Below are 13,358 nucleotides of genomic sequence, written 5' to 3' on the forward strand. Positions count from 1 at the left end.
GCTGAGCACAGAGCCCGATGTGGGGCTCGATCCCAGAACCTTGAGATCACAACACAAGTTGAAACCAAGAGTCAATTGCTCAACCAACTGTGCAACCCAGTGCCCTGGAAAACAGATTTTCAGAACTTTCTTTGTTCCTTTAGGGAGGAAAGGTCATCAAAGATTATAAATATTTTATTATTTATTCATTTATTTATTTTTTAAAGATTTTATTTACTTATTTGACACAGAGAGACATCACAAGTAGGCAGAGAGGCAGGCAGAGAGAGGGGGAAGCAGGCTCCCTCCTGAGCAGAGAGCCCGATGTGGGGCTCGATCCCAGGACCCTGAGATCATGACCTGAGTCGAAGGCAGAGGCTTAACCCACTGAGCCACCCAGGCACCCCAATATTTTATTTATTTTTTAAAGATTTTATTTATTTATTTGACCGAGAGAGCACAAGCAGGGGAGCAGCAGGCATAAAGAGAGGGAGAAGCAGACTCCCTGCTCAGCTTGATCCTAGGACCCTGGGATCATGACTTGAACCAAAGGCAGACTTTAACCAACTGAGCCACCCAGGTGAATATTTTAAATGACAAACTTTGAAACATCTATATTGTCCCCCAAATAATATTTGTTAATATGCTATAATATATAAACAGATTTGGGGGCGCCTGGGTGGCTCAGTGGGTTAAGCCTCTGCCTTTGGCTCAGGTCATGGTCCCAGGGTCCTGGGATCGAACCCCACATCGGGCTCTCTCCTCAGCAGGGAGCCTGCTTCCCTCTCTCTCTCCATCTACCTCTCTGCCTACTTGTGATCTCTCTCTCTCTGTCAAATAAATAAATAAAATCTTTAAAAAAATAAAAAAATATAAATATATATATATGTGTGTGTGTATGTATATATGTGTGTGTGTGTGTGTGTGTATAAACAGATTTGTAATTTAAACTCTTTATTTGCTACTTATGGTGTCCTGCTCTCAGCTGGGTTTCTGGGATTCAAAAGGGTGGAGCCTACTCCTAAGATCCTAGACCCAAAACACTCGGAGTCCTGTTAGACAGATGGAGAAGTGCACCTTACAGCTCCAGATCCACCCTTCGTTGCCCTATCTCATGGGTCTTAGAGCTGGACCCTTTAAACATTTCTCCTGTGCCAGCTAGCTAGATGTTAATTTTTGTTAGTAGAGAGACATTGCTGCTGGAAGAACACTGCAGGACAAGGGGCTTGGGTTTTCTTCCTGGTTCTGATATGCTTTCATCTCTTTGTGCTTTGATGGTGCTCAACTAACCTGCAGGAACCCAGTTGTTTGCCAGCAACTTTTAACAGCATGCCTGCACATGGCTCCCCAGAAGGAGATTTCCAAACAGGTTTCACTGGACCCAGTTTTTTGTTTTTTGCTTGCCGGTTCAGGTCTGCGTCACCCCAGTTAAACTTCTCTGCTATCCAATAGTCAACAGCCATACTCCTTTTCCTCCCCATTTATTTATCTTTTCTGTAATATATATTATATATATATTACAACTATACATGTTATAAACTGAAAATGCAGTGTTACATGATCTTATGTCATTTAAAGATGAGAAAAAATGTTGATTTTATTTATTTATTTGACAGACAGAGATCACAAGGAGGCAGAGAGGCAGGCAGAGAGAGAGGGGGAAGCAGGCTCCCCGCCGAGCAGAGAGCCCGATATGGGGCTCGATCCCAGGACTCTGGGATCATGACCTGAGCCGAAGGCACTCACATATTTATTAAATCTGGTCTCTAATTTCTTCATTTCTTTCCTGTGAACTCAGGTTATCATCTAGTGTCACTTATCTTCAGCCTGGTGGACTTCCTTTACTAAATGCACATCTGCTTGCCATTTCTCTCTGTCTTTGTTTATCTGAGAATATTTATTTTGCATCCTCTTCTGAAGGATAGTTTTACTGGATGTAGAATTCTTGTTTGAAAGGATTTACTTATTTATTTGAGAGAGAAGGAAGGGAGGGGCAGAGGGAGAAGGGGGAATCTCAAGCAGACTCCCTGCTGAGCATGGACCCTGATGTGGGACTCTATCGTCCAACCCTGAGATCATGACCTGAGCTGAAACCAAGAGTTGGATGCTTAACCAACTGAGCCACCCAGATGCCCCTTGTTTGACAGTTATTTTTAATTTCAGTCATTTGAATACATTATTCTCCTACCTCTGACCTGCATGGTTTTTGATGTATGTGATAAGTAGTTTTTTCTCCTGTTACTTTTAAGACTTTTCTCTGTCTCTGATATTCAATAATTTGTTTATACTATGACTGTGGATCTCTTTCTGTTTATCTTTCTTGGAATTGATTTTCTTGGAGCTATGGATTCATGTTTTCTTTAAATGTGGGAAGTTTCTGGCTATTATTTCCTCACATTCTTTTTTTGGCTTTTCTTCCCTCTCCTTTCCTTCTAGGATTCCTGTTACATGTATGTTGATATGTTTTATGTTGTCCCACAGGTGTTTGATGGTTTGTTTATTTTCTTCCACCCTTTTTCTCTCTGTTCTTCAGTTTGGAACATTTCTATTGGACATATTCATGTTCACCGATTCTTCTGTCATCTCTGATCTGCTTTTGAGTCCCTCTGGAGAATTTTTTTTTCCCACTTCAGTTATTTTAATTTTAAAAATTTAATTTTCATCTTAATTTCGGGGCATTTGGGCTGCTCAGTCAATTAAGCATCTGCCTTCCACTCAAGTCATGATTCTAGGGTCCTGGGATCGAGCCCTGCACTGGGCTCCTTGCTCAGCCGGGAGCCTGCTTCTCCCTCTGCCTGCTGCTCCCCCTGCTTGTGCTTGAGTGCTCTCTCTCGCTCTCTCTCTCTCTCTGTCTCTCTGTCAAATAAATATATAAAATCTTTAAAAACAATAATAAACTCCAGGTTTTTATATGGTTCTTTTTAAAAAATAATTTCTATGTCTTTATTGAGAGTCCTTATTTTTTGGATCATTGCTATCATACTTTCTTTATCTTTTAAACATGATTTCCTTGAGGGATGCCTGGATGGTTCAGTTGGTTAAGTGGCTGCCTTCAGCTCAGGTCATGATCCCAGGTCCTAGGATCGAGTCCCACATCAGGCTCCTTGCTCAGCAGGGAACCTGCTTCTCCCTCTGCTTCTCCCTCTGTCTGCTCTGCCTGCCTCTCCACTTGCTTATGCTCTCTCTCTCACTCTCTCTCTGACAATTAAATAAATAAAATATTTAAAAAACAAACAAACATGGTTTCCTTGAGTTCTTTGAACATTTTTATAATAGCTGTTTTGAAATCTTTGTAAATCCAACATTTGGGGATAGTATATCAACTGTTTTTTTTCTCCCTGAGTATAGGTCACACTTTCTTGTTTTTCATATGCCTCATAATTTTTTTCTTTGATTCTGGACATTTTTTTTAAAGATTTTATTTATTTATTTGACAGACAGAGATCACAAGTAGGCAGAGAGATAGGCAGAGGGGGAGGGGGAAGCAGGCTCCCTGTGGAGCAGAGAGCCCGATGTGGGGCTCAATCCCAGGACCCTGAGATCATGACCTGAGCCAAAGGCAGAGGCTTACCCCACTGAGCCACCCAGGTGCCCCAATTCTGGACATGTTAGATGATATATTGTAACAACTCTAGACTCTGAGTTTTTTTCATAGTGTTGTTTTTCTTTTTTTTTTCTGCTGTTTTTATTGTTAATTACTGGGATTATTTTTTTCCTCATGTTTGTCTCTCCTGAAATGTGCGGCCACTGATATCAGGTTTCTTGTTCTTGTTTTTTTTTTTTAAATATAATTTTTAAAATTTTTTATTAACATATAATGTATTATTATGTTCTTGTTTTTATTTTTAAGCCTGGGGACTCCCTGGGTCTGCATAGCTTAGTGCTCAATTGAAGACTGGCCAGAAGTTGTACTCAAATACCTTGGTCCAGTAAGGCTTCCACTCTCTGCTGATGGATCCGTGTGGGCTGGACCGAACATTCAACCTTCAGGCTATTTTCAAGTCTGCCTCAGCTTTTACTTTATACTAAACTCCTTTGCATCTCCATGTGCAGCCTCCATCAGCCAGAGATGTGTGAGTGGCTTACACCCACTGTGGTTTATGCTGTACATGTGCATATCTTCTAGTCAACTAAAGATATGTGGGGGGCTTATCAAGCTCCCTATATTTGACTTACCTCCTGGAACTTTGTGTTAAATCCCTGGCTAGTTGCCTCAAACAGGACAATGATTTCAGGCATAATTATAGAGCCACTGGCCATCTCTGTTTGCTGGCCACTGAGATTGTCATCTTAACAGTGCTCCAAATCAAGGGAGCCCTGCCCAGCAGCAGCAGCTATGAAGCTGCTGGTTTTCACAGCCTGTCCTGCCCCAGTGAAGCTCTCACACTGACAGAGCTGAAGGAGGATGGGAACAGCCTCAAGCAGGAACCACATAGACTTGTGTTCTTATCTGTAATTCACCACTTTTCAGTTTGCTGTGTACCTTTGGTGACTTTCAGAATCTGGAATGGTTTTTTGAATCTGAAATGACAGTTTTATCCAACTTTATAATTGCTTTTTGGAGAGAGGAGTTGTGGGTTTCCTTACTCCATTGTGCTATAAGATATTTTTTCTTTTTTTATATGTCTATGTTCTACAATAAACATATTCTTACTCACAATACACAAAAATAAGAATAGGTAATTATTTTTAAAGATTTTTTTTACAAAGCAAATTAATTTTTTTTTTAAAGATTTTATTTATTTGAGAGCAAGGGGGACGGACAGAGAGAGAGAGACAGAGCATGAACAGGGGGAGGGGCCGAGGGAGAGAAAGAGAAGCGGACTCCTGGCTCACCGGGGAGCTGATGCCAGACTTGATGCCAGGACTCCAGGATCATGACCTGAGCCGAAAGCAGATGCTTAACCGACTAAGCCACCCAGGGGCCCCCAAAAAGCAAAATAAATTTTATATTTGAAGATCTACTTACACCTTCAGTTTTTGCATTCCAAGACAAATCTCTTTCTTTGTGCAGATGGGCTTATGTGCAGAGTGTGGAAACATGGTGCCCATGAACACTCCCATCTGTGTGGTGTGTGAGGCCTCTCTTACCCTACAGTTGCAGCCACAGGCCAGCCTCCGCTTGAAGGTAATAAAATGTGATTCTGTAAAAACATGAATAAAATACATAGAAAGTGACATGTAAGTCATTAAATGTTTTCAGCTGTGGAGTTGGTGAACAATTGATAAACTTGTATCTACTCTACACTAACTACTCTACACTAATCCACTCTAATTTTTGAGAAGCTATGCTGCCCAAGAATTTTACCTGCCAATAGGATCTATAATTACTAAGAGAGATGCATAGAGGTGTGTTCCTTGAACATGGATTTGGGCAAAATGCATACAGTTACCTTAGGGCTGGGATCCTCTTTAAGTCATTACTGAAAAAGATCTGATGATTCACGTGACTGGGGCAGTTACCTCCTTATGAGACCCCCGCCTCTCACACAATGATTTGGGGCTAAAGCTAGTGTAACCACAGCTCTGCATCAAGCAGAACTTTAGCTTGGTAACATACAAAATCCACTTGGAAGTGAGCTTTGCAATGACCTACTATATTTTTCCTCACTTCATTTTGTCAGAGCTCATCATTTGGGAGATTAGAAAATTGTTCTCATCTCCCAACTACTTTGTAAGGAAAAATGTTACCCTAATAACTAAGTTGGGTCCGCTAAATTGCATAGAACCATTCAACAAAACATTGCAAATGCTGTGGGTGAGGTAGCATCTGAGGGTACTGACTTTTTAAAAAAGATTTTATTTATTTATCTGAGAGAGAGAGAGAGAGCACGCATGAGAGGATGGGGGCAGAGGGAGAAGCAAACTCCCTGCTGAGCAGAGAGCCAGACATGGGGCTCAATCCCAGGATCCTGGGATCACAACTTGAGCCAAAGGCAGACGCTTAACAGACTGAGCCACCCAGGCACGGAAGGGTAATGACTTTTTAAAAAAAAAATGTTCTCATCACAGATGTTTAGCATCTCTTTAAGGTAGTCTGATAGTGGCCTCAATCTCAAGTCATCCCTATGGACATCTTTGAGTACAGTGATTATGACCTAAAATCATTTCTATCTGTGGGTCGTGGTCACTGCTCTTCAAGGAAGTGAGCCATGACATGGTGTCAGAAAGTCACCAACAGAACCATTAAAGAGACCTCTTGACCAAGAAGACTATTTCCTGGACCTAAAACAGGAAGGTAGACTGCCACTTTGACTGTGTTGATTATCTCAGAAGAGAGAAGGCAGGGAGGGTGTTTATAGGGTTTTAGTACTACATTTGGGTGATTTTTTTAAAAGGGAGTTTGACAAGCATGAACCCTAAGGTCAATTATGGACTTTGGGTGATAATGATGTGTCTCTGTGCGTTCACTGGTTGTACTGAGTGTACCATCCTAGTGTGGGATATCAGCAGTGGGGGGTTGTATGTGTGTGGGAACAGGGAATAAGTATATGGGAACCCCCTGTAATTTCTTTTTTTTTTTTTATTTCTTTTCAGTGTAATAGTATTCATTGTTTTTGCACCACACCCAGTACTCCATGCAGTACATGCCCTCCCTGTTGCCCACCACCTGGTTCTGGTTCCCCCAACCTCCCACCCCCCGCCCCTTCAAAACCCTCAGGTTGTTTTTCAGAGTCCATAGTCTCACATGGTTCATCTCCCCTTCCAGTTTCCCTCAACTCCCTTCTCCTCTCCATCTCCCCATGTCCTCCATGTTATTTGTTATGCTCCACAAATAAGCGAGACCATATGATACTTGACTCTCTCTGCTTAACTTATTTCACTCAGCATAATCTCTTCCAGTCCCGTCCATGTTGCTACAAAAGTTGGGTATTCATCTTTTCTGATGAAGGCATAATACTCCATCGTGTATATGGACCACATCTTCCTTATCCATTCGTCTGTTGAAGGGCATCTTGGTTCTTTCCACAGTTTGGTGACCGTGGCCATTGCTGCTATAAACATTACTCCCTGTAATTTCTGCTCAGTTTTCATATAAACCTAAAACCACTCCAAAAAAATGAAGTTTATTAGTTAAAAAAATTTAAAAGGGAGTTTTGCAAGGCAGGCTTGAGGGCTGAGTTAGTTTGGATCAGGCTAAGTTATGATATGCTAGTTTTAAAAATAGTTTATTAAAAATTTTAAATATTTAAATAAAATTTTAATAATTTTTTAAGTAAAGAATTTTAGCCACTGGGCGTCTCAGTCGGTTAAGCATCTGACTCTTGATTTGGATCAGGTCATGATCTCAGGGTCGTGAGATTGAACCTCACTTCAGGTTGTGTGCTGAGTGTGTGGTCTCCTTAAGATTCCCTCTCTCTCCTTACCCCCACCCCAACTCGCTCTCTCTCTCAAAATAAATAAATAAAAATTTTATACATTTAAGGTAATGATGTTTTAATATACATGAACATAGTGAAATGATTACTATATTCAAGCTAAGTAACATATCCATCTTTGTATAGTGGAAATTTGCTGAGAGTAGATTTTAGGTGTTTTCACTACACATGTATGCATGCACATGTGTGTGTGCGTGCGCGCGCACACACACACACACAGAACTGTTAATGATGTGGGAATATATTAATTTTGGATTGTGGGACCTGCCCGTGTGAGGATCCTAAAGTAAGCTGTTGGACTAAATAAATAAGTAAGCAGCCTTATTGGTTTTCAGTCTTTCCAGAGTATTTCCTGAAGCAAACAGCTTTTATTATTTTTGTTTGATCTTGGTATTTCTTTAACACAGGGACAGGAAATTTGATTCACTCTCAGTGAGTATCTGAGAGTCACCAAATCTTTTCTGAGTCTCCAGGAAGACCACAACCCTAAATCTCACAGAAAAGCTCTGGCAATTACAGGTTATGCTACAGAGACTAAGCAGCTTTGAAGAATGCTGAACCAGAGTGTCAGGATCCACTAGGAGCAAGTCTGTGATTCTCTGCCATTTTCAATATCAGTCAGTTGGCCGTTTGCACTTTCGGAGTTCTTTGAGTTGCAAGAACTAGAGTGAAATTAACCAGCCTTGGAAAGACCAGGGACTTCATAGCCTACCTAGTGGCATTGGAACTACAGTCCTGGGAGTTGGACTTTCTTTTGATTGTTATCGTTGCCTCTACAGCTTCAGAACACACCATGTCAGTTTCAGGACACCCGGGAAATGTAGGCACTGGAGGAACAAGGAATATTTGAGTGTCATCAGTCATTGATAAGTGAAGGGGATAGTATCCTGACAGTGCAGGAGGGTCCAGCGACCGAATAGGTGTTAGCAAACCTTTAATAGCTCATCTCTAGTTGGAGTATTTTAATATTCCTTCCTTCCTTCCTTCTTTCCTTCCTTCCTCTCTGTATTGCTACTTATCCTCAGTTTCCTAACTTGGACAGTTGTACTTACCATTTATTTTCTAAGACAGTCTTCTCATTTTCTGAGTAAGAAACTACAGAGCAAACCTAAATTCATTAACATGAAGTCTTATAGGCAGTTTACAAGATGACTTGTAAACACATAGGTAACGTTTTGCTAGTCCTGGGCTTTTCTGTTTATTGTTCAAGCCATGAGATGGAGAGCCTACCACCATGTTTTCCACTGGGGAAAAAAAAGAAAGTAAAAAACTCACACATAATCAGTGCAAAATTTTTTTTTGCCTTCCCGAGGCCAAATGAATACCCGTTTTCAGTTTGTTTGTTCATTTTTGGGTTGTTTCTTTTTTAAAACAATTTTCATTTGTCTAACACTGTTATAATCATTCCTAAACCAATCCAATTTCAGGGTCTTGGTGCTAAAATAAAGTCCATATCTGACTGATTGAAAAGACTGCTTGATGATTTCTTTGCACAGTTGTTTGCTCAGAGAAAAATGTGTTTCTTGTTCCTTGTTTTCAAGGAGAAAGTAGTCTGCCGAACCTGTGGCACAGGGAATCCAGCTCACCTGAAATACTGTGTCACCTGTGAGGGGGCCCTGCCTTCATCTCAGGAGGTAAGTTGACAGCATGGGCCAGGCCTCTGTTTGGTGGGTGCTCAAAGTCCAGTGTCAATAATAATGAAGAGGGGTGCCTGGGTGGCTCAGTCAGTTAAGTGTCTGCCTTCAGCTTGGGTCATGATCCCAGGGGCCTGGGATCAAGCCCCATATCAGGCTCCCTGCTCAGTGGGGAGCCTGCTTCTCCCTCTCCTCCCCACTCCTGTTCTCTCTCTCTGTGTGTCAAATAAAATCTTTAAAAAATAATTATAATAATGAAGAAATATAATCTGCAGAGGAGAGAAGTAGGAGGTTGGAGAGAGACATGGAAGGCAACATTTCTAAATGTGGAGAGGACTTTATATATTCACCAATACAAAACTGTTTTCAAAGTCTTAACTCCAGGGGATTCAATAAAATCAGCAATTTTTTTTTTTTAAGATTTTATTTATTTTGTTTGACAGAGAGATCACTAGTAGACAGAGAGGCAGGCAGAGAGAGAGGAGGAAGCAGGCTCCCTGCTGAGCAGAGAGCCCGATGCGGGGCTCGATCCCAGGACCCTGAGATCATGACCTGAGCTGAAGGCAGAGGCTTTAACCCACTGAGCCACCCAGGCGCCCCTAAAATCAGCAGTTTCCTACAATTTCCTTTGATAACTTTGCCTGGAAGGCTGGTGGCAGCCAGTGGAGAAGTAGACCCCCTCATATTTCATTCATGGTCACATATGTCTTCGCTGACTATGCCATGCTGTTTTTTGAAATCGAGAACATGGTGAGTACTCGCTTCTGGATTTCCTACCAGTCTATTCTGAGTATTTATAGTGAAGGATAAGAGTACATGCAACTGAAATTGATGTTACTATCTGTCAGGGATGTAGTGGTTTCTGGGTCTCACCTATCAGCAGAACTGTTTCAGGAACAATTACAAAATTGAATTTGTTTTCCGTATTTGATTTCTCTTTGAATGGTATATCGGAGTTTGGATGTCACAATAAGAGTATATACCATTGAAGTGTCAAAGAAGTAACAGTGTGTCGTCAGTCTGATAGCTTATGTCTTTTCTTTGTTTAATGGCGTTAATATGAATGGAATAAAATACCTTTTCTTTCTGTAAAGCAATGTTATGTTTTTAAAAATCCACTTGAACAATAGAGGCATTTTTTTAAAGATTTCTTTCTTTTTTTTTTTTTTTAGTTTGGGGGAGTGTGCACAAATGGGGGTGGGGTGCGGGGAGGAGGAGTGGAGGGGGAAGGAGAAAAAAGGGGGAAAGAATCTCAAGAATGCTCCGAGCCCGTATAGCCAGATGCAGGGCTCAGTCTCACAGCAGTGGGATCATGACCTCATCCAAAATCAAGAGTTGGATGCTTAACCAACTGAGCCGCCCGGGCACCCTGAATAGTAGATGCATTTAAATAAAAGAGCTGAAGGCTTTCTATTTAGAAACCCAGGTCAGCAAGTTTTATATCAAAACCCTGTTGTAGCAGGAGGATATATTTGAAATTTAAGTCTAAAGCAAAAGGGTGCAAAGCATTTCTCTCTTGATTTGTCCCAAGGAGTCTCACTCTTTCACAGAAATGGTGTAATGGTTAAGTATTTACAAACAGAGATCTTCGTTCTGTCTTTCCGGATAGATGTCTGTTTTAGAGTACCGAAACTGTCCCTGAAGTGAAACAGGATATAGCTAAGCAAATAAAGCTGACTAAAATATCAGTCCTGGAGGAAAAAATGGTCCTTTGAAAATGTCTTCCCTAGTGTGCATGTTCTTAATATTGGATGTGGGATATTTCTCAGTTTCAGCATTGATTGATTCATTCATTCATTCAGTAACCATTTGCATGACTCTAATGTGCCAAGGTACAAGGTACTGTGTTAGTGGGGGAACAATGTGAAGTGTAGTCCTTTCTTCTAAAGAAATCAGGGTCTATGGGCGCCTGGGTGGTTAAGCAACTGCCTTTGGCTCAGGTCATGATCCTGGGGTCCAGGGATTGAGTCCTGCATCAGGCTCTCAGCTCCGCAGGGAATCTGCTTCTCCCTCTGACCTTCTCCCCTCTCATGTTCTCTCTCACTCTTTCAAATAAATAAATAAAGTCTTTAAAAAAAAAAGAAAGAAAGAAATCAGGGTCTAGTGGAAAGCAAGAGAAAGAAGGAAAGCTGACATATGGAGCCTGACCCTGTGCTAAACATCCCTCCGTACTTAGTTGCCCTGAGCCATCTGAACACCGCCTACAGATCTGTGGAGAGGCTCTAAGAGGTTGCACAAGGTCATAGATATAATCACATGGCCTGGGGTCAAATCGTAGGTCTCGCCTTCTCCGTGCCTCAGTTTCCAATCTCTGTAAAACACGGGTGACAATGGCACCTGCCTCACAGGTCTTCCTGTGGTTTGATGTGAGGTTAGAAGGACTGTGCTCAGCACGACATGCCTGCACAGTAGGTGATCACAGAGCAGTGACAAATACTCTCATCCTCATTTGTCTGATGAGGAAGTCTCTTCCTAGACCGTAAGAAAGTAGCCGGAGCAAAGATTCTAATCCAGGCCTACCTCACGAAGTTTCAGGAATTCTCATGAAACAATTGTCTTTCCCCAGAATAAAATAATTCCTTTTTTTTTTTTAAGATTTTTTTAATTTATTTATTTGACAGAGAGAGGCAGCGAAAGAGGGAGCCAGATGTGGGACTCGATCCCAGGACTCTGGGATCATGACCTGAGCCAAAGGCAGACACCTAATAACTGAGCCACCCAGGCACCCCACAATAATTATTTTCATGTGTCAGGGGTGGAAAATAAATTCACATTTCCGGACAAAAACCAGAGCCCTAAAGGAAAGAAGATGAACCTCAATTGTGACATTCTGTTTACATTCTTGCTTATAAATATCGTTATGGTAAATCAATGGTAGGCTTGCTACCTTCGGTATTGAAGATACTGAGGAATATCAAGATGTGTGAGGAACCAGTTTTATCAACTTGTGAAATGTGTCTTCCTTGTACGAATTTATTAATTGGTGAAGTTTATCACAGTTTTACTCTTTGGGGCAAAAATACCTTATTCCAGGGCTTGCATTAATTTGGGGCTTTTCCCTCCCTGGATTCAGAGGGAGACTGCAGAATATAGTATTGATCTGTCTATTGATAAATGCCATTGTGTTCCCCAGCGCATGCGCGGTGGAGAGAAACCACCTTCTCCGCCCACTCAGAAAAGGGAGACCATTTCCTGCTCCAAGTGTGGTCGCAGGAATCGCAGGGAAGCTTGCTTCTGTGACTGGTGTGGAGCCAAGGTGGGTATTTTAAATCTGAGCTTCTTAGTGTGGAGGCCTCACCTCTCTCTAGAGAGAGCCAGGCTCCCCCCATCCCCCTTACAGAAATCACTTCTTGGGATTTGAGTACTAGCACCTATTTAGGTAAGAATCTGGAGACAGAGATAATTAATTCTCTTGAATTAAGAAAGCTCTGTTGTTGCTGTTTTGCCTTGCATTTCTTTGAGGTTAAACTTTCGATGATTTACTAACTCTTGGTATTTCTTCTTTTATGAATTATCTACTTACCTTTTTTTTTAAAGATTTTAAAATTTATTTTAGTAAAAGAGAGAGTGCTCATTCAAGTGGGGGAAGGGCAGAGGGAGAGGGAGAATCTTCAAGCAGACTCCCCATTGAGTGTGGAACCTGACATGGAGATCGATCCCAAGACCCCAGGATCATGACCTGAGCTGAAGCAAAGCAAAGAGCCAGAAGCTTAACCCACTGAGCCACCCAGGTGCCCCTTACCTTTTTTTTTTTTTTTTTAAAGATTTTATTTATTTATTTGACAGACAGAGATCACAAATAGGCAGAGAGGCAGGCAGAGAGAGAGGGGGAAGCAGGCTCCCTGCTGAGCAGAGAGCCCGATGCGGGGCTCCATCCCAGGACCCCGGGATCATTACCTGAGCCAAAGGCAGAGGCTTTAACCCACTGAGCCACCCAGGCGCCCACCCCTTACCTTTTTAATGAAACACTCAAAGTCATTTCTTTGAATGAGTATTGCATGTAAACAATAGAGCAGGTTTCGTGTAAAGAGTTAATCTCCCTTCTCATCCCGGGCCACAGAACCTATCCCCAGAAGCCATCACACTTACCTAGTGTGTGAGTGTTCTTTGAGCCATTCAGTGCATTAATAAGTAAACTAGTAGTTTCATACAGACACTAATTCTGTTCCTTTCAGCTAGCAATGTGCCTCGTTAGTAACCACCTCATTCTTTTCAGTGGCTCCATAATAGACCGCCATCTGTCTGTACCATGATGCATTTAGGCCATACCCTCTTGCCAGACATTAGGTTGTTTCCAGTTACTTTGTCTAAAACAACAATCCTGCAGGGAATGGTATTAAATATACTTCTTTGTGTACTTGTCCAT

The 13,358-nt window shown here is 41.7% G+C and overlaps 1 protein-coding gene across 6 annotated transcripts in view; it reads left to right on the forward strand.

The window, feature by feature from the left end:
- The window catches only part of DZANK1 (double zinc ribbon and ankyrin repeat domains 1), a 64,892-nt gene that overhangs the window by 32,640 nt on the left and 18,894 nt on the right, over positions 1-13,358 (forward strand). For all 6 annotated transcript variants that reach the window (XM_045980129.1, XM_045980130.1, XM_045980128.1 and 3 more), the window contains 3 exons: positions 4,994-5,107; positions 8,900-8,992; positions 12,126-12,248. In XM_045980129.1, coding sequence (XP_045836085.1) covers positions 4,994-5,107; positions 8,900-8,992; positions 12,126-12,248 — 330 coding nt within the window. The remainder of the gene's footprint in view (positions 1-4,993; positions 5,108-8,899; positions 8,993-12,125; positions 12,249-13,358) is intronic.

This window comes from Meles meles, chromosome 16 (genome assembly GCF_922984935.1).
Source record: "Meles meles chromosome 16, mMelMel3.1 paternal haplotype, whole genome shotgun sequence".
In the NCBI taxonomy this organism is placed as follows: Eukaryota; Metazoa; Chordata; class Mammalia; order Carnivora; family Mustelidae; genus Meles; species Meles meles.